The sequence below is a fragment of the Polyergus mexicanus genome, unplaced genomic scaffold (genome assembly GCF_030449975.1).
Source record: "Polyergus mexicanus isolate NDT 795.1 unplaced genomic scaffold, iyPolMexi1.0 SCAF_1, whole genome shotgun sequence".
In the NCBI taxonomy this organism is placed as follows: Eukaryota; Metazoa; Arthropoda; class Insecta; order Hymenoptera; family Formicidae; genus Polyergus; species Polyergus mexicanus.
Window position 1 is genome coordinate 8,773,328 of NW_027223321.1, and position 27,304 is coordinate 8,800,631.

The window sequence follows — 27,304 nt, forward strand, 5'->3', positions numbered from 1 at the left end:
AAGTTAATCATAATTAATCATCACGTTTTATCGTTGCCATTATAGTTATCCGACTTAGGAATTAACAATCCTCTTGATACTTTTTTTAGACCTTTGTATCGCTCGCGATCCCTAAGAATCTATTTCTCTACGTGTGCAGTATCCTAAATTAGATTTTTCTTTGTCGCCACGTCTCGCCACATGCCAATATATAGTACTGTTGATCATTGCATCGTTTTGTTTCCCGCCCTCCCATCGCGCTACAAAATATATGCATAAAATCTTTGTCGTCTTCGATTTCCCGTTTCTTTTCTCTCGCTGCTTGTCAGCATTGTATTTGCTCCGTTTTTGTAAAATACATTCAACGATCTTTATGTTCATCCGTCGCAAATTATTAAAAGTACACGAGATTAATCGCCATCGATACTGCGATTGATTTCGTATCGATGCTAATCATATTCAAAACCGCATCGTTCGCTAATCATCGGCTATTGTTGCGCTGAAATCTCAATGCTATCATTTCTAACGCTAAGCTATAATAAACATATCCCTCCTCGTGATCGAACACGTGACATTAGCGTAATCGAGTGAGCGTATAGAAATATATACCGCTTTGTAACCCTAAAACTAGATACTCTCAAAGTTTCTCTCTCGTCATAGTTCTCCCGTGCTCAACATTTTATGTGTTGACAAAATAAATGTTCGATTTCCAGCCTAGGATCCATCGATACCGTCGCCATTTAATCGCGACCGAATACGTAAGCCATCCGCCTCGCGTAATCAGATCACCTTCCGCGCTACGTAAATTACTGTAACTAGCAACGTGCGTCTAACCCGTTTGCGAAATCAGGATATTCCCGGTGTCCGCTGCAATTTCATCCGTTGTCATCGTTACGCTCTAATCACCATAAGCGTTCCATTACGTCCTGGTTGATTAATCTACCCGACGCTACACTTATGTGAGAAAAAATAGAGAGAGAGGAAAGAAAAGTTAAAAAAAAAAAAAAAAAAAAAAAATCAAAATTAAAAACAGAAATAACGAAAAGAAGTGACGCGTCGGCGTTGATCTACCAGGAAACAATCGCACGTCGCCGATACTCTGCGTCAAGTTGATCTAGTAATACGCGTGAACGTAAATGAGGTTATGAATTGGATGATGATGGGCGTGGGGATTGTGCAAGGGAGTGCACAGGGACGTCGTGGTGATGGTGGTAGGGGACGACGGATGATTGACAGATTGCATCGTGGATACGGGCGACACCTGATTGGGGGGACCGGCCGGCACTTGGTACACGGTATTGGGCGCGGCCATCGGGCACCTTGAGGCCCCGGCTGCGCCGTGTTGGGCCCCATGCTGTTGTTGTTGTTGTTGCTGTTGTTGTTGTTGTTGTTGAATGTAGTTTGGTGGTAGACATACCTCGAGGCGATCGGTACGTGGCATCTTCTGCGGCATCGCCACCGTCTGCGGCACCACGCCGAGCGGACTGCCGACGCCCGTTGGGTCCGCCGGGCCCATTATCGCCGGCATTATCGGGCTGGGCGCGAAGTACGGGCTGTACGTGTTGCCAACCTGCGGCATACCGGTCAGGTACGGATTCGTCGCCTGCGAAAACACACCCGGAAGGTATCCAGGTAACACGGATTAGAACACACCTGTCCCCCACCTTCGCTCCGCGCGTATTTTCGATTTGTCACGCACGCGATTCTCGAAACCGTTGAAACGGGCACTTTATATTTTTGAATGTATACAGAGTACTTGGTAATGAGTAACTGCGACGGAAAATATTTGACTTCTTCTCATAAAACGAGTCGATTTGCGAAAATAACTTCCTTACGCAAAAAGTCATGTTTTATTAAATTATTTACAGTACGACTTTTAAGAAAGCGCATGTAACTAAGAACAAACTGTATTCGACAAGTCCAGAATCGTGACTACTTTACTTTTTTTTATCCTTGTCGCATGTTAACAAATATGCGTTTGACAACAATTACATTGACTGATCGCATAGTGAAGTTTGATAGCAAATAATTTAGGAACGCAGTCGTTTCCAAGAAAAATTTCTTCTCGCAAAAATCAACTTGCTTTAAAATGAACAGTCCAATACTTTGACAAGAAGTTAGCGCTGTTTTCGTTTATGTTACTCATCACCAAATTCTTTGTATATGTAATCTACTATTCCTGACTCATATAAATTTTCTTTTAAGATGCATTAAGGCTTCGTGACCAACGCTTTCTTCGATGTTTATTAATTTTGAAACATGTATTTAATTTGTAAGATTTATGCTGTGTCAGTAGTTACTTCAGTTGTCTCATACGTGTAATTCAAAAATTGCAAATTAATACATTTAAAAAAAAATTGAACTTCAAAAAACAAGTGTCAAAGGCGCGAATCTGTAAAAAAGAGGCACTTCGTTTGCGGACTTCGCGAAACCTTAATTCTTTTTCCCTTTTCTCATGCCCTCCCCTTCTCGCTTTTAACGACAAGCGTACACGTTCCCACACGAAGCGTTTGGTTTTGCAGCGAGAGCTGGCTCCCAGAAGCGAAGGCAGGTAATTTCAAGCGCATCCGAACGAGTCGATCACTCTCGTTCGTTCTTCTCAAAAGCCTCTAATATCCTGGACGCTTTCGTTGTTGTAATGAAGTTTTCGGAGACGCGGCTAGGTAATCGTCGGAAAAAAATGCGTTAGCAATATTTACGATCAAACATCAGCATTATTATTTCTCCAAATATGAGACAACAAATGTTTTATGATATAGAATTATTATAAAAATACTTAATCTTTCCAAATCCGAGATTACCACACCTTGTCTCCTTTTTCTTCGTCTCTTTTACTATTGTTGGCTTCATATTTATGCGACATTAAAATTTTTTTCTATTCACTCTTTGTGATATCAAATGTAGATAAAATAAAATATTTCAAAAAGAGAAATATATTCATTGCTTTCATAGCTAAAAGACGCGCAGATATTTTACTTAGCCGTAAAACTTCATGCTGATCTCTCCTACAGGAAAACTTTGAGGAAACATGTACTAACAAAGATATTCTTTCCTCAATAAACAAACAAAACATTTTGTGAAGCATGCAAATAAAAGTTACTTAATTTACTATGCGGCGCGTTCTTAAAATAAGTTTAAGCTTTCGTACGAACGCTTACCAATTACAGGCGCATCGCTCGAACGACTACAGTGGACGTAAAATTTATGAAAATAACTCGTATTGTATAAAACGTATATAATATATTGCGAACTAAACAAGTACCATCCATTTTCATACGACACAGATTTAAAACGGTCAATATTTTTACGTCCACCATTAGCCAATGTGGCGTTAAATTAACTAAAAATTAGTGGAAGCCAACCAAAACCAGGAGTTACCATAAAGGCGTGGGTAGCGAGAAGTTGCTGCTGGATTTGCTGTTGAAGGTGATGGTGTGGTGCCGGAGGTGCTGGTGCCTCCTGTTCACCAATGACGTAATTGGAGAACACACCAACAATCAACCACAACCACGTGAGCCACAGCGGCAAACATAGGGGACAGACAGGCAGTCATAGTATAGGGTTTGATATCACGTAGCAACGACTATGAATGTATGTCATGAGTAAAAAGAGAACGTTAATAACAAGTTTCGATTTTTTATTACTGTACCGTTGATTGAAAAAAAGAAAAGGATTGACGATCTCGTGCGAGAACGCTACATATCGATTTAAAGACGCACTACAGGGACAGAAGAGTTCGGGGAAAAAAAAAAAAAAAAAAAAAAGACGTGGAAAAGTTCCGTCGATCGTCGAAGATTTATTTGGGTCGCTCGAAACGTACCCGAACAACTCGCATGCGATGTCGCGTGAAATTCTGACGGGTCGACGAAACTTTGCCGCGCCCAAATATTACTCTATCGTTCGAGACTTTGGCATTGCGCTTTTCCCGTAATTAACCAGCCTGCCGTCGAATGACAAATATGAACAATACTAGAAATGTTCGCGATGAGAATCTGATATGTCCTCTCTCTCGACCTGCGCTTCATGAGACCTTTGCAAGTTATCTGATGACTTTAGAATTCAAGAGTCTATAAATTGAAAGTGGAACACATTTTTTATGTATCACGAATATTTCAAATTTTTACAGATATTCATAATTCAAAGATTAATTGAAACATATTTTAAGTGATTAAATAATAATAAAAATAAATATATTGCAAATTTTACGTAGAAATTTCAAGAGAAAGCTATGATATAAAATAATGAGATTAAAAATCACTGATTTGCGTTAAAGTTACATCAAGAAGGCTCGATTCTGCAAATTGACTGTCTATCGAAATACGTGATTAAGTCAGGTTTCTCTAGGAAGAATAGGGATGACACTGACCAAGAACATGCGACGTGCTAAACTTTTTAATTCTGAAAAACTTTATCTCTCGGTGCAATGTCCGCAAGAAGGAACGCAGGTAAATATGGACGGCGAAGTGCTGCGCGCTTGTACCTCGAGAGAATTCTATCGGAGAAGCTTGCAAAGTGTTTTAATTTAAATGCGTACGCAAACGCGGCTTTTATAATGCATCTAGCTTGAAATTTCATGATACTGATACTAATGTGATAAGAAAGCACCGCACCGTCGACAATCTACGCAGCGTCGCCTACCGGAAAAAAAAAAAAAAAAAAAAAAAAAAAAATAAATAAATAAATAAATAATAATAATAATAATAATCTAGTGGTAACCCTCGAAACTAAACACAGACAAAAATCAAGATCTTACGATCGTGGAAAAAGTGTGTGAATGTGTGAATAGCAAAAGACGTGGTGCAATGATTGTGTTAATTTGTTGGACATACCACTGTTGGCACCTGGCCGGGCACGAGGGGTTGACCCGGCGTGAGGCCCTGCTGGATCTGCTGCATCAGCGCGTTTTTCAACGCTAGGTGGTTGCGCCCGTTTATGAGAAGTTGGTCCTTCAGATGCTGCGGGGGATGGAAATACTTGCAAGGTGGTTTCTCCCGATTACATCGACCCTAAAACAAAAAATACACAAGGAGGTGTTTAAATATGTTCTAGCGATAGATAAATATTTATTGTATAATAATAAAGATACATATGTGAAAGAAAGAGAGAAAGGGAAAGCTATAAATATTATTTAATATATTTATGTGTAGCTTAAAAGTTTGTAAATCTGAATTATTATTTTAAACCATATAATATATATACATCCGTAAAATATTTAAATTATTCGCAATAATATTACTGTAACACCCGTTATTACACGTCAGTCTCTTACCAAGCAAAGTATTATATATATCCTCGTTATATACAAAAATTAAATTAATATTAATTAATTAAAATTATTTTCCTAATCAGTGTTATGCTATTATATAAATCGAATTGCCGAATAATTTTAAACGCTAGATATTATCTGTAAAATTTCTTCCTAATTTGCATTTACAAAAAAATTCAAAATCAGAGTATTATTTCCGATAAATAATTAATGTAAACTGTATAGTCACCATAAATGTATTATATTAATAAATAATCACACTGGGAACAAAGGGATTGCAAAATATAATCCTAGCTATTCTCTGTCGTAATAATCGATGAGATATCTGATATTCATATCATTCACGATACTATAATAATACGGAGAGAGATACTAATTGTTCGATAGTAACATATTACTCTTACAAATATGCATATATATGTATATATATAATCTAAAATTTATTTAGAAACGTGCACTCGCGCGCGTGTAAGTGGTTCATGATATAATTAATAACCAGAAGTCTCAAACACTAATTACATCCACCTTCCATATCGAGTTCTCGTTTACTTTGTTCCTCTCTTGCTCGACCTTTCTCGTAATTTGGGTATTGGGACGAAACGTAACGCGGTTTATGGGATAAGTTGCGAGCGCAAGACTGGAATACGGAAGTGGCACGAAGGCGAGAAAGTGGAAGGAGAGGCCGTCGAGCCGACAAGAGGAAAGAGGTCTTCATGGAGCAGAGAAGCGGAAGACAGCGGGAAGAAGTGGAGGAAGGTTAAGATAGGCGGTACGAGAAGCGAGGTCGCGCCGCAACCGGTGAGTCGCGGTGCTACTAATTAGACCTTAACAATATTAGTTCACGTAAGATGCCTATATAGATCCGGCGGGATAACCCAGCGTCGCCCGTGCTTTCTTACGAAGGTCTAATGGCTTTCAGTAATAGCGACTCGCGAGCGAACGTAAGCTCCGTCAGAGACAGAAGCGGTTGCGCGGCGGTCGACGAGAAGTGATAGCGGGTTCTGTTGGCGCTGATGGCACAACGGCAAGACTCAAATATCGCCTAATTAAGCACATTCGAGAGTTTCAGAGAATAATGTGTAGGTAGCCCGCCACGAGAAAGTTTCGACCCATTGAGAGGAAACATGCTCCGCCCTCTTCTTCGTCTTCGCCACCACCGTCGTCATCATCGTCGTCGTCGTCGTCGTCGTTCTCGGCGTTGTCGCGTACCACGACAGTCGACCTCTCGTTGACACGGGGTGGTTCAGGTTCGACTAATTGCACGAGACAAGATTCTCGTTCGAGTGCATGCTCGTGTACGACGCGTGTCGTGGATTTGCCGGGCTTTGAAACCGATATAACGTTTGTTTCTCTTTTTACGGATCGCTGCTCTCGTATATCTTGATTCGACGTAATGAAAAACTAGCCGGAACAGTTCTTTGAGCTAACAATGTGACTCGTAAAGTTTCTCTCTCATTCTCTCTATAAATTTGGAATATTGAAAATCCGTTAGAAATGTTTAAATAATTCAAAAAATTCATTAGAAAAAAAAAACAAGAAAATATCGAAAGTAAACGATAGAAGATGATAAATAATATAGAATATTAAGCGCTTCGGTGAGCTCAGCTCTTCGAGTTCAGAAAATTGCTTCTTAGTCTTATATTATTATCACTTTATTCTGATATAAATCAACGATAAATATTTCTTCAATATAAATTGCCGAATATACCGATAAGAGTATCATATATAAATATAGTTTCGGGATGCTTAAGCTAACGTATATTTTAGATGGTTCTAACTGTGGTGGGAGTAATATTAAAGTTGATTTAAAGGGTCTACTGATAAGAGATGGCATTCTCGGAAGAGCCGCGCGAAATGTTCCCCTCTAATTTTAATGAAACTTTAATGATATTTAGAGGATCTCCGAAGACGGGTACCCTCGTAAATCTTATATATAATGATGTAATATCTCACAGATCTCCTAACGACCGAATTGTTTCATCCTTAGATTGACTTCATTTTAATGTCGACGAATCTATATTATTTCAGATATCTTTCTCGAAAATCTCCAGATTAGCAGATCCATTATTATTATATTTCTCAGCTGATTTTATATTGCAAATCGATTTGCAATCTTATATATCGAAAATTTATCTATAATTATATAGAGATATAAATTCCGAGCAAAATTATTTCAGTTAATTTTTAATTATTTATATTTACTTATGCTATACATTTATAAAATTATACATATTTACATTTATTTGTAACATTATCTTAACTTTAATCGCTTTTATTTTATATTTTCAAATGTATAATTAATAAATATACTTAAAAATATAAATTCATAAATTGCGTTTAAAATTTACAGAAAGGCTTATCTTACAATAATAATGGATTTGGCAAAAAATATACCATCTCTCTGATATTGTATGCAACCATTATATTGGGTTGAGTAAAAAGTCATTGCGTATTTTTGCAACAGAGGTTTGGCAGTACTAGAGTCATTCACACATATGTTTGTCATATATCATTTAACAGCTGACGGTTTAAGCTTCATTCTAAAAAAAAATTGAGCGATTTGGTTGAGTTTTGGAGATTTTACAACAAGTTGAATATGGAAGACCAAACTGTGCATTTTCGCCATATTTTACTGTTTTACTTCCGTAAAGGGAAGAACGCGCGTGAAGCTTGTGAAAAATTGCGTAAAGTTTACGGTGACGATGTTCTACAAGAACGTCAGTGCCAAAACTGGTTCAAGAAATTCCGCGCTGGCGATTTTGATCTCAAAGATGCTCCTCGGTCAGGAAGGCCCACCGAGGTTGATGACGACAAAATAAAGGCATTGATCAAGTCAAACCCACGTTACACGACACGAGAGATTGTAGAAACATTGAAGATCAGTCAAAAAAGTGTTCACGTCCACCTAAAGAAGCTGGGATACGTAAGCAAGCTCGATATTTGGATTCCTCGTGAACTCAAAGAAGTTCATTTGACGGCGCGTATAAACATCTGCGATATGCTCATGAAACGTGAAGAAAACGATCCTTTTTTGAAACGAATGATAACTGGTGATGAGAAGTGGATTGTTTACAACAATGTGGAATGCAAACGGTCTTGGTCCCGACGTGATGATTCGCCTCAAACGACTTCAAAAGCAGAACTTCATCAGAGGAAGGTTATGCTCTCAGTGTGGTGGGATTGGAAGGGTGTGGTGTTTTTTGAGCTCCTACCAAGGAACCGAACAATCAATTCGGATGTGTACTGTCGGCAATTGGACAGTTTGAACGAATCTGTCATCCAGAAACGTCCGAAGCTCGTCAATCGTAAAGGAGTTGTGTTCCATCACGGCAACGCGAAACCACACACATCTTTGGCGACCCGTCAAAAATTATTGAATGGGATATGTTGCCCCACCCAGCATACTCGCCTGACCTTGCGCCGTCAGACTTCCACTTGTTTCGCTCTCTTCAAAACTCCTTGCGTGGAATAACGTTAAATTCAGATGAGGCGGTAAATCAGCACCTTGTTCAGTTTTTCGCCAATAAAGACAGGTCCTTCTACGAACGGGGAATTATGAAACTCACCGAAAGATGGCAAAAGGTCATCGAACAAAACGGAAAATATATCATTGATTAATCTTTGTTCTTTATATAAATAAATGACTTTGAAAAACATACAAAAAATAGGCAATGACTTTTTACTCAACCCAATACAAAAGATAAAAATAACTATAGAGTTAATGGCCCATGATGAATTTGAATTCCTCGGATAAAACTGCTATTCAAATAACATTTTTGACATTTCGGATAAAAAACGTATAATAATTTATTATACTCGTACTCGTGCTGTATGAAAATTTATAATATATTGGAAAATTTATCACAAAGATTGTATCAAAGAAGTCATTTCTCCGGCTTTTGTAATATAAATGGATATCAACCAGTGTATAAACCTGCCACGAGATATTAATAAATAATATTCGATTTATCCGCTTAGATAAATAGCCTAATATAAGAGAAGCTTTAGTATTTTCACATTGCCGATCCCGTAAGAAGGAATTAACCTTACTACATCGTAAGACAACGCGATAACTTCTGAGTCACGTAGTAATTATAAGCCTCTATCCTGTTTTAAGATTAATCTTGTACAATCTAGGCAAATATAATTTAACTCTGTCATCTCATACGTTATTCAAGCAAAAAAATTATTTAAATTTTCAATTCTCTTTTTCTCGCAAGTCGAATTGTTTTAACGAAGCTATTTTAGGCAAATGAAAAAAAAAATGATCAATATCGACAGATTATACAGATCAGTTTAGTTTTTATATATTATTCAGAAATATTTTTTATTTGAATTAAGATAATTATTGCCAGAATAATTATCAACATTTTTTACAATATAAAAAATATAAAATATGATACAACTTGTAAAAGAGAAACTGGGATAGATTATATCACTGAAATTTTTATATCAAATCTGAAATATTAACAGCAATTTATATTTATCGGAAAAAGCTAAAATGGCAATCAAATGCTCGATTAATTATCACATGTATGTATGTCAATGACTGCTTATATCGAGTAATTAATATTTGCAGTAACTATATGCTTATATATTAATAAACATCATATAAAATTAATGTGTACTATTTATGTTACTGTATAAAAGTATCTTTATATGTGTTTTCGAACTCTATTACATAGTATTCATAAATATTTATATGAAATCGGAAAATTTACACAATTGTCCATGGTATGTAAGACAGGTCAAGCTACATGTTTTTCTTTTATATAACGAGAAAAATATGAAGCTGAAAAGATTAAAAGACGAAAAAAGTCTAATCGACATATGAAGGCAATAAATAATCTTTAGGTCGTTCGTTTCTTGATAACTCATTGGCGTGAAACGAACAGGTGTGCCGAAAAAAAAAAAAAAATAAAAAATAAAAAATAAAATAAAAAAAAAGCTTTCACCCGTCTCGTATGAGCACAACGAAAAACCTCCGTGCCTTCATTGTTTCGGCCTTCCGGCATTACAAAAGAAATGCCGGTAGATGGAGACGGTCGAAGGCTCTAGACCGACTCAATTACAGTCGCTGAGCGACGCGATAATTGGGATCAAGATTGATTGTCTTCCTTCCTTTCGCGCTGACCTCCCACGAATACAAGTTACTCGAAGAATGTGCATTTCCATTGTTCTTGTCTCACCTAAATAAAGCAGAGACGCCAGTATCGAAGACAAAATACAATTCGTCCGAATAAAATGCGGTTCTAAGAATAATTATTTTGCGATTAATTTTTTAGCACAAAATATTATAAATCTTAATATAATTAGAATAAATGAATTCTAACAATCACAGTACCATACAATAAAATTGGACTAAATCAATCTATATATTAGCATTCTTAGATTATAAAAATAAATTAAGATATATCTCAGATTATTCAATCGATCTACTTCAATTGTATCACAAATTCATAAAGTTGTTCTTTGATTAAACACTTATTTATGGCAGCGGGTTTTTTTATTACATTATTCGTTACATTTGAAAAAAGCACAAAACGATACATTTGCTTGTCGTCTATTCGATTCGGGTGATATAAAAAATGTTATCGATATCAAAATAACGACTGAAAATTACGAGGATCGCATATAAGTAGTATAAAATATGATAGTAAACCGTACAATAATAATTCGGAGTAAAAAGCATCTCAGATTGTTTTTCCAAACCAGCTGGACGAAAAAAAAGAGACAGAACGCGCAGAGATACCCGCGAAAATGACTCGACGACGAGACGTAAAAAAGAAAAAAGCAAGAAGAGTAGTGAGAGACGAGCGTGGAAGGTGCTCACTTCATGGTGGCGGGAAGTCGATGTCTAGCAACCTTTTTCACCTCGATAAAGCCCTGTCGTCGAAGGTGGCCGACGAACACGATCCTTCAGACCCGGGCTAACCCCGTTTTATAACCTCTCACCCATCTTCCACCCATGTTCCCTTTTCACCGTCTCCTATCACGCGTACGGGAAGAGACCGAGTGGGAAGAAACGCGTTTTCGTTCTTGAAACGAGCATCGCAAGACGACAGAGGAGAAGCTATGTGCGAAAAATTGAAAGAAGGAGAGAGAGAGAGAGAGAGAAAAAGGGCGAAGAAAAGGAACGAATGGAGAAGGGGTGCGAGGTTGTCGACGGCGCACACATTCGTCGAGCTGTTGTTGCAAGGGCTGCAGGGTGAACGAAATTACTAGGATTTGCGCGTAGATTTGCATATCGATTTTCCCGACGGAATAGTGTCGTATGGCAACCTCGGCACACAATTTGCCTTAATTTCGCCGTGGGAGATATATCCAGCAACATTAGCCCGATATGGCTAAAGCTTAAGCGTGACCGTTTCACGGCGCGGTGATGCCGTTTCGGATCACGCGGCTTGAAATTACCGGCGGTAACACCCGGTAAAAAATCGGGGAAGAAACGCCCGTCTACGTGGCGTTAAGAAGATGGGATTTTTCGGGAGGGAAAACGCAACGTTGGATATGTTACGATCTAAATTTCTCTGCCGCCACAATCTTTTCGAGAAGAGATGTATATTTTCTTGCATTAAGCTTGGATATTATTAATGTTGTAAAATATAAATATTATTTAATAAGAGAGATTGAATCAATATTTTAACATATCGAATAAAAAGAATTGTTCTTTTATTAATGTAATATGGTGAAAACATATAATATAAGAAACAAATTTTTTAAAAATTTTATCATCTTCTCAGATTTTCTTTCTTCACGGTTCTTAGTCATATTTAATATTATTTAAAAGATAATGATATGCATTTAAACATCTATATTTTTAAATGTAAATATATATGTATAATAAACATAAATTGTAGTTTTGAATTATAAAGACAAATAAAAAATATATATATAAAATAATAGAAATATAAAAATATAGATATATAAGTGACATATAAAATTATTAAAAACTAAATAATTAATCACAAGAATTATTCAATAATTTTAAGAATTATTATATGATCACGTATAATTTATAAATTTGCCAAAAATCTAATTCTATAACTCAATATAAACGTACATTCCAGCAAAAACAAATACAAACAATTTAATAAAAAAATAATTAAAAGAGATTAACAGGAGAAGTGTCATTGTTAATTGATTTTGGAAAATGATTGCGCCGTATAGCGTAAACTAATTCTCTACAAGACATCTTAACTGTTCCGCAATACCTTTTCACAGCATCCAATAATCGGATCAACGGACGAAGGGACACCGACGAAGAAGATATCGGGACGGGACGTAACCGGCGGATATTGGCGCGATGATAGGCCAGATTGAGAGGAACTTTGTTATCTGGATTACTTGGAGAGGGGGGGGGGGGGGAATGGAAAAACATGGCGTTGCTCCCTGATCGAATGTAGAATATCTATATGTATACATGTAACGTAAAAAGACACTATGCAAATGACCGCCCTCTATGAGGATAACCACGAAAGCTTCTTTTGTATTACGCGATTTTCGTGATTTTATTTATATATATTACATGGACATCGAATGCATACGTAATATTGTCATATCGCATCAAACGCAATTGCTGGCAACGTTGTAAGATGTGAGAAGACTACATTGGCGAGAATAATTTAGCACATCAAATCAAAAGATTAATTCTTCTAACGAGAGTAAAATTGAGTAACTTATTCGTATTAATGATGGATTAGTTTTTAATTCTCATAAAAAATATTAAATTTTTATTATACAAATGTAAATTTATAATTAAACATCAAAGTCGTCCAATGTGAACGGAAATGGTAAATAATTATATCGCGCGAAAATATATTTATGCATTATTAAACTTTATATAAAAGATTTTTATATAGCTTCTCCTTTTTTCGTGTTGCATAATCTATGAGTTATACAAGGTGTCCTATTTTAAAGGACCCACTCAAATATCTCAAAAACATTGCGTTAAATCGAAAAATGTTTCAAACAAAAGTTGTGTGGCTTCAAGGTGGCGACAATGATTGGTGACAATAATTTGACCTTGGAAAATCATTTTGAAGGTCATGTGAAGGTCAACTTTAAAATCTTAAATGGAAATTGCATTTTTTATTTAGTATTCTTATAGCTGACATCGAGAGTTTTCCAAAACACTAGAATAAAGTATTTTTTTATTAAGTACTTTTTGAGTTATTTTATATTTTAATCTGACATCTTTTGATATAAAAAATCAAATATCTCATAAAATAGTTAGTTTTTGATAATCTTACCGTAATACTTTTATGTACAGAATAATGATACAAATCAATTAGTATAAAAAAATAATAATTTTTAAAAAAATTATTTACGATGTATTTTTTTAAACAATTATTATTTTTATTTTTTTTGTGCACTAATTGATTTGTCTCATTATTCTGTACATAGAAGTATTACGGTAAGATTATAAAAAACTAAATATTTTACGAGATATTTAATTTTTTATATCAAAATATGTCAGATTAAAATATAAAATAACTCAAAAAGTACTTAATAAAAAAATACTTTATTCTAGTGTTTTGGAAAGCTCTCGATGTCAGCTACAAGAATACTAAATAAAAAAATGGGGGTTTCTAGTTAAGATTTTAAAGTTGACCTTCACATGACCTTCAAATAATTTTCCAAGGTCAAATTATTGTCACCATCTTATAGCCCCCTTGAAGCCACACAATTTTTGTTTGAAACATTTTTCGATTTAACGCAGTGTTTTTGAGATATTTGAGTGGGTCCTTTAAAATGGGACATCCTGTATATCGGACAGCAATGTGTATCGGACGTTTCGTCCCAAGCTCTCTAAGAATTTGGGATGGCCGAGAACTAGACGGGAACTAAAAGGACCCGCGTCAGAATTCGCGAATAGAGAAACCGCCAGCGAAAGCCGATTGCGGTTGTCGCAAAAAAGGCTCACTGCGAAACAAGTTTTAGCGGGATTTCGTATCGCGGAGAAGATAGACAACAGCTGCGTATCTACATCGATCTCGCGAGGGGCAGACGAGGGAGAGGAAGAGAGAGAGAGAGAGAGAGAGAGAGGAGTAACGAAGGAACCGATGTAATATGGTCAGAAGAGAGATCGAACGAAGTGGACTTCCATATGTGCTCTTTCTCTCGGATTTGTCCGATTTGAGATTTTGCGGTCGCGATTCAAGCTCGTCGGCTCGAAACCGCCCCCCCCCCCCCCTACGCTCGTTCGATGCCCCCTATTTAACGAAGACCTCTTCCTTCCTCCCCCCACCCCTGCGTCTCCTCGTCCCGTTTTTATGGACGATGTGCTTTAGCTAAGACAAGCCGGCCGGTTAATTCGAAAAGTGGCGAGCTCTCCTTCTTCATCTCTCTGCATTTCTTCGCGCAGGCGTTACGCTCTCTCTTCTCTGTGGTCCTCATCGGCCACCACCGTCTCCGAGAACTATCCGGATGTCGGGGGAAAGCCGGACCAAATGACATTAGGAGTCCCGTTTCATTACGGCGACGGACGTGAAAGCACAGCTGAGTCAGTGGCTATACTCCCGGTGTGTAAAAGGCACTCCGTTTTCTTCTCCCATTGTTTTTTACTCCGTCATTTAACCCTCTTTCTTTCCCCTTCTACTTCTCCTTTCGTAGATCTTTATAATGCTACGGAACAATTTTCTTTCTTTCTTTTCTTTTTCTTTTTTTTTTTTTTTTTTGAGCATTTTCATTATATTTTTCTTCGCTGTTGACGAAAAACAAATGGAAGATGCTAGTCTTTTTCTCGAAATATCATTGAAATCACACATTGAAAATTTTTAAAAAATATATAAAGTGTCTCTGAAGTCGGCGTATTTTCTTTTAATTACAGGTAGGGAAAGGTAAGTTGTAAAAAATAGTAATTATTTCAATGTGATGCTTAACAAATTAATAAAAATTATGAATATTTAATAAAAGAAATAGCACGGAGAAAATCTTCGAAAAGTGTATTATACATGTTAATTTTAAAATAATTTAAAAAAACTCAAAATTTTAGAAATTTGGAAATAATCGAAATTCTTAACCTTTCAACTAATTTCATAATTGTCGATACCACACAATTCTAATATAGAAAGTCGTCGTTCGCCTTAATTTAATATACGTAATGTCGAAGTACGTAATTTCATAGAAAAATGTCTGAGATCACATAAATTACATAAGATTTATTAAAAGAGAGAAAAAAAAATTAATGAAATTAACAGGACAATACTGACGTGACGCTTTTGCGCTCGTTTAATTTAACGTTGTCCACACGCCTCGCGATTTATCCGGCGGCAAAGTTCTATTTCCGAGACGCGACACGGCAGTTAACGACGTGAAATTAATAACGGCACTCGGGCTCGCGAGTAAACGACGAGAAACGCTTCCTCGGCTAAATTGGTGGACAAACGCAGCGAGCGAGCGTCTTCAACGCGGATAAATTTCGCCGGCGTCGACGAGCAACGTCGTTTCGCGCAGCGGCGCGCTTTCACACGGTACATATTAATGCGTAAAAGTTAATCCCGACACCACCCGGACCGATCCCTTATGTAGATCACGAACTCTATTAGGTCGAGTAGTATCTGTGAAGTCCCGACGTCGTCTATATTAGTTTCAGGTCCCTTTGGAGCACGTCGCATCCCGTCGAGCCCAGCTCCGACGCAATTCTTCGAGGAACTTGTACACCTCGCACGTATGCCCTCGGTATTACATGTAGGACATGGTAATGGAGATACTCGATTGGCATATTGAAGCGTGCCACAGAGAGCGAAGTTGTGGTGTAAGACGGATGCTTATCTAATCTACTTAGCGATCGCATCGAACGCGAGATCCGCATTTCAAGTATTTGTTGATTATTATTCCATTGTTGTTTCTCAATCGTGAAATAAAAATGGTTATTGCAATACAAATGCTATTATTTTTATCATTATTACATACGTACTCTCCATTGAGATATTCCGAGAATCCATTATTGATTCGAGTAACTATTATCAAAATTATTACATTTTCAAAAGACAATATTTTATTCTCTTAGAAATATTTTTATTCTCGCAATGCATTTTCATTGTGCTTTAACGTGAATCGGGAAGAGTTAATCACATTGCAAAAGTATGAATAACCTTGAAATTGCAATAAATTTTCGCAGGAAATTATTTTGTGATAAATATATGAAAAGAGAAACATATATATATATATGTTTTATGAAAGACACACTTTATATAAATTATAAAGCGTCATTGATTGTTTCAATATTAAAGTACTGATATTATTTCGACATAAGTTAATCCAATTGATAATAATGAAATTATATAACCGTATAATTTAACGCGCCACAATATATGACAGGTGATTTTGCCGTTTCGACACGTGGATATTGATGCGCGATTATAAATACTAATTAAGAGCGCGCGCGCGCGACAGAGAGCGAGAGAGAGAGAGAGAGAGAGAGAGAGAATCTTGATGGACAGCTGTTACGGCTGCATTTGCATTGGAAATGTCATCCAGAGAATAGAATCGATAGGATAAGGGTGTGCGCATACGTGTCTCACGTTATGCATATCGCGCGCACGTGTATGAGTGTAATTGAATGCGAACTCGAATGCGAAAACATAGAAATCACACACGGATTCTCGAAACCGAGTTGGCGCTTTGCACGGGAAGCAAAATTCGATCGATGATTTTTTTATGCGCATAATCGGATTCCCCCATGGTGTTGGTGTGCGCTAATATTTACAATTTACTATCGCGTTATCATATCGAGAGGACCGATAGATAGCTCAAACATTTCGAAATGCTTTTTATTTCCCTATTTGTACACACTACAATAATTTTATACGATAACAAATAATGACTGATACGAAATTTAAAATATGTGAAAATATCAATACTTATACGCGTGTGTATAACATTTGAATAATACATCTGTAATTATATGTATATATATAATATATAAAATCAGAGAAAGCAGATATATAGAGTTTATTTAAAAATATACACGAGGTGTCTATATGCATATTAATATCTATTAAATTACATATATACAAATAAATCCTAATAAAACTAAATTAATTATTTAAATTGCAATATTTAGATATTTATGTTCAAACTCAATAAATCTTTTACTTATGAGTAAAATTTTGCTATAATAGCAATGAAATAAAATATATGTACATGATCAATGCTTGATAATTATTAAGTGCTTCGTTATGCTATCATATTCAACATTATATATATCCTGATGTAATTGTATGTACTGTATTTATATATACAGGGTGTCCCATTTTAAAGGACCCACTCATATATCTCAGAAACACTGCGTTAAATCGAAAAATGTTTCAAACAAAAGTTGCGTGGCTTCAAGGGGGCCATAAGGTGGTGACAATGATTTGACCTTGGAAAATCATTTGAAGGTCATGTAAAGGTCAACTTTAAAATCTTAAACGGAAACCTCCATTTTTTATTTAGTATTCTTGTAGCTGACACCGAGAGCTTTCCAAAACACTATAATAAAGTATTTTTTCACGAAGTACTTTTTGAGTTATTTTATATTTTATAATCTGACATATTTTGATATAAAAAATAAAATATTCAGTTTTCGATAATTTTACCGTAATACTTCTATGTACAGAATAATAAGACAAATTAATTAGTATAAAAAAAAAACAAATAATTGTTTAAAAAAATACATTGTAAATAATTTTCTTAAAAACAATTTTTTTTTTTTTTTTTTTTTTTTTATACTAATTGATTTGTCTCATTATTCTGTACATATTTTACGAAATATTTAATTTTTTATATCAAAATATGTCAGATTAAAATATAAAATAACTCAAAAAGTACTTAATAAAAAAAATACTTTATTATAGTGTTTTGGAAAGCTCTCGATGTCAGCTACAAGAATACTAAATAAAAAATGGGGGTATCTATTTAAGATTTTAAAGTTGACCTTCACATGACCTTCAAATAATTTTCCAAGGTCAAATCATTGTCACCATCTTATGGCCCCCTTGAAGCCACGCAACTTTTGTTTGAAACATTTTTCGATTTAACGCAGTGTTTCTGAGATATTTGAGTGGGTCCTTTAAAATGGGACACGCTGTATATATATATATATACATTGTATATATATCTTTTGCTAGTAAAATTAAAGTAATGATACCAATATTCTTTAATTAAATATCCTTTCATTTGATGATACCAGTATCCTTTTTTCTGCATTAATTACGAAATGAATTTCCTCGCTAGTCACGATGGTACTTGCTTCATGCAATCTACGATGTTGTGCACTGATTGTCGTTAGATCGACAATTTAACAAGACGTTTGTACGAGTTGTGAGTTATCGTTTAATGAACGCCTCTTCGACTTTGGGGCGCTGAAGTGCTCTAGACTCTAGTGCAGAGTGCGGAGCCGGTCTTACCACTCTTGAGCTAAGGGTTGCCGCTAACCCCCGATTTTCCCATCCTCTCCTCTCTCTTTCCTCCATGCTCTCCATCTCACTTTCTCACTTTCTCTCTCTCACTTTCTCTCTCTCTCTCTCTCTCTCTCTCTCTCTCTCTCTCTCTCTCTCTCTCTCTCTCTCTCTCTCTTTCTCAATCTTCACACCACTGGCCTTTCCCTGCTCCTGCTCATACTCATGCCAACTTTACCCGTTAACCGAGCTTCAGGAATTACGACAATTTGTAGAAGAGAAAGAGAAGGGAGTTGAGAAACTGGTAAAGTCAGGTAGAGAAAGAAATAGATAGAATAGGCTAGGGGGGAAGGAGGGTGCTTGCAAGTTCGACTTTTTAGCCGTTTGATTCGTCAGCACAATTAAACGAATTAATAGGCGCCGTTTCGCTCATTCAGCTACCTCTTTCTCTCTATTCTCGCGGAAGCATTTAATCCGCTATCCCCTAGCTACGATTTCTTTTCCCAACATCCGCGGTCAAAGTCACAGTTTGCAAAATACACTGATTACCGGCACCTCACAAATGATTACCTGCGCATCAAAGAAAATCGATAGCGATTTCAAAAATCTTTAGATTTATCCGATAGAATGTAATGATTTACAATTCATCGTATATATACAATTAATTTCTCTGTATCGTCTCTTCTCTCTCTTTTTCACGTATTGCATTTTATATTGTATTAAGATTAAAACTATCAATATTAAAACCGATTGTATGCGTATCATAATAATGTATAATTCAAAATCGCAAATAATTTTATTTCACTATAATAATGAATGAATAATCATAACTGATCACAATTAATTTTTTTTAATTTTACTCCACTCGTTTTATGTTCAATCTTAAATAGCATTCCTGAAATATTAATAGATGCCATTTATTTTCGTAATAAAATTTCAATCGTCATTGAAAATTTCGATATATCTGCTTCGACAACAACGAGTAACGCGAGAATTGTTTTCTGACAGAATAACAATTTCGGGAATTAGACAGATCAAAGAGGATTCGACCATGATTCGCGCGGAAGGAACTTTAGAGCGAGAGAAGAGAAGAGAGAAGGGGAGAACGCGGGAGGGGGGCGTCAGCTCAAAGGCGAAGAAAATTTTCCGACTCCTAAGTGATAGAAAAAAAAAAAGAGGTGTGAAACGCGGCGTGCCATCATGCTCGTAACACTCGTTTTTCCGTATTGCTTTCCTTCTCCTTCGCCTCTCCCCCTTTTCCGCTCGCTCTCCCTCGTCATCGCGCCCTTACCGCCCACATCCCCCGATTCTTTCTTCCGTCATCCATCGTGCTAAGAGTCTTGAACATCAAAGGCTTTGCGCGTGGCTCACTCCCGCGTACACGATAAAATAGACACGATGTACCAAAGGCAAGCCACTAAGCCATCCCGCCCTCCTCAAAGCCCTGATTCAAATCGGGCTCGGCGTGACACGATAATTATTGCCCGCCCTCCTTGTACCTCTTCAGCCTTCTCGTGAGAGTAAATTTGTCGCTGACTCTCGTGCGACAACTGCACGTAGTCATGCGGAACATTGCAGATAATAAGATATCCTCTATAAGCAGGATCTTTAGATAGAATTCCTTGTCATTTATGTATAAAAATTATTTTGTTAAAAGTTGCGTGAGTGGATAATAAAAATTTCTAATAAAAAGAAAACTCTGAAGCAAAATATGTACATTCTTTTTTTACAAAATATTGTAAAGATTTTAATATATATTTTTTCAGAAAAGAAAATTTCTTATATTTTAAAATCCTGTTACGAAATAATGGAAATTTTTGTTTTATATAAAAAAAATGTGATATGTGAAAGAAAAATTTTTTAAATTGAATACTGATGAGAATAATAAAAGATTTTATTTTACATAATAAATGTGATGCGTAAAAAAAAAAAAAAGTGGGGGGCACAAGCGGGGATAAACATAATGATATCTGAACTCGAGTGCGTAAAATATTTTGGTATAACGGAATTAAGAATTTATTGCTATTAGCAAATCGGATTTCACAATAAATGTACGCGAGCAAAAGTAAACAAAATACATAACCTCCCTGCCCCAACCCCCCCTTATCCATTATCTATTATCAGGGCCATTAGTCGATAATGGAATGTATTACATGTGGCGTTACACAACGTAATAAAATTTTATAACATATATTCTCCGCACACATATCGAATTGTACCGTGTGATCGACACGTCCCATACGGCGCAATGTAATTTCGGGTCGTTGCACATAGCGCTTACGCCCGAGACACGCGCATGTTATAATACATATGTGCCGTATACATTTATAAATTCGCGACGTGAGCGCGACGTAATGTTGCCTAATATGCATGTAAATCACAGGCGGTGCGCGTGGAAACCGCTGTTGCGGTTCAATCTCGAGTTGTGCGCGCGACTCGCGCCGTTCGCTTACAAATTCATGTGATTTTCTACGGTGATTACCGGTGATGCCTCCCCTGCGAATCGGCGGCCTATCATTTTTTTTTTTTTTTTTTTTTTTAATCGACGTCTCGCATCGCGCGGATTACACGACTCTCTCTCTCTCTCTCTCTCTCTTCCTCTCGCGGCGATAAATATTTAACATCCCGTTCCGCGTCGTCCCAGCTCGCGGCCATCGCTTGAAACCGCGACCGGCGGTCGGCGCGGATTTATCGCGTTAAACAATCGCGACGATCGACAACATTGTTGCGTCCGCCGTTTCGAGGGAGGAGCGGTACTCGCCTCGAGCAATCGGCGAAACGCGAATTTTCGAATCTATCGGATCTACGCTCCTCTGCCGGCGTTTAGAGGCGCATTACGTACGTTTGGCTGGCTTCATATCGGCCCCCGCTACGGTACATTGATTTAATCCCCAGTTCTATATAGAATTGCGCGCGGCCGTACGGCTATATCGCGTCGAGAACGATGGGGAAGAAAAAAAAAAGCGATTTCATCAATGTTCGTTATTCGCCTTCGATCTGGATTACCTGACCAAAGCGGATAAATCTAGCGACAAATCGCGAATAATGAGTGCGATGAGAATAAACGAACCTCTCTATTTCGGTAAAATTATATGGACCCGACACATGATCGCTGATCTTCATTTCTTTCCGAATTCGTGGTAAGAATTATGAAAAAAACAAAACAGAAAAATATTATAAAAACAAAATGAATGTTTGGCGAGCGAACGCTAACTGAGATTGCTTAATTCATAATTTTTCATATAGATAATTATTCATTAAGAGAAGGAAGATTAGAGCAGAATATTCTCGTTATGAACAATTATTGCAATATCTTTTTTGATAAAAGATTATTATGTAATTTTTATTCTCTCGTGACATTAACTCGATAAATTATAATATATAAATTATACAAATTAATGTTCTTCCTGTTGTATAAAATAAAAACACGTTACTTAGAATAATTATTCAAAGTTTTATTCATCGTCACTTGAAAGGTGTTAATAAAGTAAATATTCTTCGACGACAAAACATAAACGTTTTTGAAAAATGATGACTATTCAAAATTTAATCACGACACTTGACATTGTGGTATGCGAATCTTTGGCGCAGCGTAAAATACGCAAGAGATTTTCAAATACACAGGCAACTGTAGCGCGTGACCATCCACACGTGGCACGAATAAATAAATAAAAAAAAAAATAAAAAAAAATTATAAAAAAGTGTAATTGGACACCGCAAAACTGCGGCTTTTGTATCACGTTTGCGATATTTTCGCCGTCATCATATATAAAATCTAAAACTAGTATTTTCAGTAAAAAGTGAAATTTAAATATCATGTCGATCTATCGACTCTTTAAAAACTGAATCATTTCAATAATTGTGAAAAATCGCTTTTATGCTATTCGTTCGTTTTAGATGCCACTTGGCGTTCTGGAAAAACATCGCAATTCGACGTATCTTATAATAGCGGTTGCAACTAATCGATCGCGAACGCGTTGCATTTTCTAGGACAAAAGCGAAAAATAACGAGATCGTGAAAAATCGACGAAGTTCACTTGAATGTTCGCTTCCTTTTTTCAAAATACATTGAGAAAATTGCGATCCATTTCGCATATGGAAACCAGTGCCACGGTAGATAAAAGTATATTATTCAAATTTTTACAAAGTATTACATAAAACCATTTCATTATTTTAATGTACAATGGTTGTAAATATTCACTAAATTCATAAATTTAAAGGAATTTAAGATGACGTATGAAAAGGATTCTAAAAATCTTACAAATTTTTAAACGGATTTCAAATAGTGAATCGTATTCCTTGCCCTAAGGACATACAATATTTCAATGATTCGGTGACGCAAATACGGACACGTGGCTCTGGCTCGTCAAATAGACCAGAGCATCATTTTCAGATGACGAATAAGGTCAATCTGCCACGTTGGATGCGATACGCTTCGATGGACGAATGCCATAAGCGAAATCAGACAGCAATAGCGCTCGAAGGCTACTCTTGTATAAATCGTCATCTTGTAATCCAAAGAAAGATTATTATTTTCTATGCGTCAGTATAATAAATAGGCGTTTAAATTCCTCGCAAATTCTCGACAAAAGTATAATTCGAAATTAAATTCTTTTGCTTTTTTCCAAATAAATTATAATATTTATTTTGCAATATATCGATTACTAATAATCATTATTTAATACAGTTATAAAAAGAAAATTATTCTTCTCATTAAGCAATAATATATATGTATATTTAAAACTTCATAAGAAAGGATGTTTAATAAATCTAGCATTTAAAAATTAAAAAATCGAATCTATTAAAACACTTATAATTCAACAATAATTAATTTATCTTTTATTATTCCTCTCTATTAAAAGACTGGAAAAAAAATTCTGATTTTTTGCGCTTGCCTTTCGTGATTAATTGAAAAATTAGCTAATAATACTATAGGAAGATTATAATAATCTCTTTCACAGAAAGAAAGAGAGAGGGTAACACGTAAAGGTTAAAATATTCAATTAAGTGTGTCCTCATTACATACTCATATCTTAATAGACGTCATGCGGTCGAGGACTTAAAATTCGCGGTTTACATCAATGTGTAAGCGGTTTATGAGACAATGACGCATTAACGATTTCCACGAAGCCGATCTGTTACGGTAACGGATATATACCACAGTAATAACCCGAAGCTACGATGATGGAGTTCATCACCTGGTGACCAGCTGTTGTCCACCATTCGCTGCCTCGCCCGAGTAAATGCACGCATCGCAAATAGCCGACCGAATTTCTGAAAGTTTAAATGCCCCCTAGCTGTTCTCCGAATACCATTATACACCAGCCTTATATATCACATTCTACTTCCAAGATTCGGAGAAACACATTAAAGAAATATAACGCGTATACGACAGCATGGATTTAATATCATTTTTGCACATTTTTTTAATACGCTCCGGAGAGAAAATGTTATTGTTAGTTATTTATAGAAATAGAAATGTGCAGTTTAATTGGATTCAGTTATTAATATTAAATATTGCAGAAATAATAGTACTTTGAAAGAGAAGGAGAGAAAGAGGAGATAAATAGTGCTGCGGGAGCAACTGAATATCGAATGAAATGAAACAAACCCAAGTACATACCAGGTATATAAATATGAAACCGGAATTTGCCCATAGATGGTCCTAGCTGTCAATGTAGTTACCGTCAAACCGCGTCATTGGCGCCATTTTCTTGTTTTGACATCTGATAAAGATTTTCAACTCACAACAATACAAGTTTCATACAACAGCATAATTTTTAATAGCGTTGAACATGTCGAATTTTGTGCCTGGAAACTACGATTCGCGGACAGCATTGATTTTCAGTTACCATTTGAAGAAAACTGCTGCAGAATCGCATCGAATGCTTGTCGAAGCTTACGGTGAGCATGCTCTTGGTAAATCACAGTGCTTTGAGTGGTTTAAAAAATTCAAAAGTGGCGATTTTGACGTGAGAAACGAAGAACGTGGAAGACCACCGAAAAAGTTTGAAGACAGCGAATTGCAAACATTGTTGGATGAGGATGACGCTCAAACGCAACAACAACTCGCGAATCAATTAAACGTGACACAAGAAGCCGTCTCCATACGTTTGAAAGCCATGGGAAAGATTCAGAAGATGGGAAACTGGGTTCCACATGAACTGAACGAAAGACAGCAGGAAAACCGAAAAACCACTTGCGAAATGCTGCTCGCTAGGTACAAAAGAAAGTCATTTCTCCATCGAATTGTGACTGGCGATGAAAAGTGGATATATTTCGAGAATCCTAAGCGTAAAAGATCATGGATAACTCCAGGCGAACCATCGACTTCGACTGCAAGGCCAAATCGCTATGGACGGAAGACAATGCTCTGTGTTTGGTGGGATCAGAAAGATGTGATCTATTATGAGCTGCTAAAACCTGGCGAAACCGTTAATACTGAACGCTACCGACAACAAATGATCGATTTGAATCAAGCTTTGCGTGAAAAACGACCAGAATATCAAAAAAGGCAACGCAAAGTGATTTTGCTTCATGATAATGCACCATCGCACACAGCAAAACCGGTCAAGGAAACGATTGAGGCGTTTAGTTGGGAAATACTTTCGCATGCGGCTTACTCACCAGACTTGGCTCCATCCGATTACTACCTATTTGCATCGATGGGACACGCACTTGCAGCACTTCGATGACTGGTTTGCCTCAAAAGAGCAATAGTTTTTTTGGCGTGGCATCCACAAATTGTCAGAGAGATGGGAAAAATATATAGCTAGCAATGGGCAATACTTGGAATAAAATATTTTTTATCATTTTCATACAATAAACGTGTATTTTCTATACAAAAATTCCGGTTTCATATTTATATACCTGGTATACGTGCATTCCAGCTGAAGTAATCGTGATTTTAATTGAGATTGTTCCTCCATGAAGCTTCGGTATATCCATCTTTACGCGGAGCATGGAAGACCGTGCGAATGTACAACAAACTTGCGGGGTCACCCATGCGTAAAACAACACTTTTGCATATCAAATTCGCGCTGTGTGCGACTCGCGGCTCATTCAGTTCCCTATTCATACGCTGCTACACACAACAGAGGCAGCGAGCCATTCGCCGACGTGAAATACGGAACAATCGTCCGCGGCTCTTACCACCGAGAGAGCTCCAGGTGCACGGCCACCTGCTGCTGCTGTTCCTGCTCTGTCGCCGCCGTCGTTGTCGTCGTCGTCGCCGATGCCAACGCCGACGCCGATCCCCTTACCCTCGAAATTCGCGATTCGCAAGACAGGCGAAACATTGCCGGCCGGAAGCCACGACGAAGAAGGGTTCTAGACAATGCCGCCCCAAGCCTCCCCCATTTCCGGGAGTCGGCACGACTGCTTTAACACGCCCCGCTTTCGCCGAGCAAAGAGACACAACGCGGCTGGAGATTTATTTGAACGGGCGATAGTGTGCCGTGAATCGGCCGAGCAATATGTTCTTGAAATGTAAATGCTAGATTAAGCGCGCCACCGTCCGAAAAACGGAAAGACACGGTAGATTTTCAACTACGCTCGTCGTTCCCGGCGTTACACCGAGGCAATTTCTCCAATGAGAATCGCGACCAATTTCCACAAAACCAGAGATTTCTCCAAAAATGAAGAAAAATTACAAACAAATATGTAGATATGTAAATATGGTATATAAAATTATCAAAATATAGTTTGTACGATCGTGAATTAAATTTAATGATTCTATATATTTAACATTTTAATTATAAATATTTTTGCAATTTAAATAACAAAATATAAAAAAAAAATACAGAGAAACAAACTACATTAAAATTAAGTGAAATTATAATTTCTATTAAAATAATATAAAGCATAAATTAATTTATGAGAGAGAGAGAGAGAGAGACATTTATGAAAGATTTCTTACATATTCTTTTACGTTTTAATTTTGTTATATTACTATTACGAAAACACTAGGAAAATCTCGAAGATGAGGATCATAGAGAATGTCGCTAAAGAGTCTCTCTTTTTTCTTTTTTTAAAGATGCACGAAGAAATAATAAATGGAATCATCTAGCGCATTATATAATCTCGAGAACTATAACGGAAAGCAGGGTATGCGAAAACATAGAGCTGGAGAAATCGGGCGACTAAAAATGTATCGCCGGCTGTGCGAGATAAGCTTCCCCGCCCATTCGGCGGACCCGGCCGTAAGTCACGCCGTGGCGTCATCGCATCGTAAAATATTTTCAATTCCTCGAAAATAACTCCGGTATTCGCAGCACGCGTGGCATCGTCCTGGATACACTTTGTTCGCGTTTTATTCATGGCATCATAAATCATTCGTCTCCCTTCCTCCACTCCGCGCCACCGTCCCCCTTCCTTCACCCGCCCCCCACCCTCCCCTTCTTTCAAAAGTCCCCCCACCCCGCAACGCAACTGCGTTACCATGTAAATGTTGCGCAATTAGTCATGGAAACTTTGTCACGTGTTAGTTACGACGGCCGGGCCGTTCTTCAAATTTACGAGAGTTTCCGGAGAGGGTACTTGAAAATAAGGGAGAAGCCCGTTAAAACGAGGTTAAGCGACGTCGTGGACCGCCGTAGCGAGATTTTAAAACGAATTATTTCGAAGCGAAAGATCTTATCCGACGTTACCGCTTTTTTGTTTTTTTTTTTTT

The 27,304-nt window shown here is 36.9% G+C and overlaps 1 protein-coding gene across 17 annotated transcripts in view; it reads right to left on the reverse strand.

Annotated features, from left to right (window-relative positions):
- LOC138933850 (protein muscleblind) overlaps positions 1 to 27,304 on the reverse strand; it is a 420,535-nt gene that overhangs the window by 48,201 nt on the left and 345,030 nt on the right. For 14 of the 17 annotated variants that reach the window (XR_011447055.1, XM_070297025.1, XM_070296992.1 and 11 more), the window contains 3 exons: positions 4,809 to 4,985; positions 3,358 to 3,438; positions 1,397 to 1,582 (listed from right to left, as the gene is read on the reverse strand). Coding sequence is in view for 15 of the 17 variants with exons in the window: in XM_070296992.1 (XP_070153093.1) it covers positions 1,397 to 1,582; positions 3,358 to 3,438; positions 4,809 to 4,985 (444 nt within the window). In the remaining 2 variants the exon portion in view is untranslated. Of the gene's footprint in view, positions 1 to 1,396; positions 1,583 to 3,357; positions 3,439 to 4,808; positions 4,986 to 27,304 lie in introns of those variants that run through there. The other 3 variants (XM_070296936.1, XM_070297018.1, XR_011447058.1) reach the window with 2 other exon arrangements.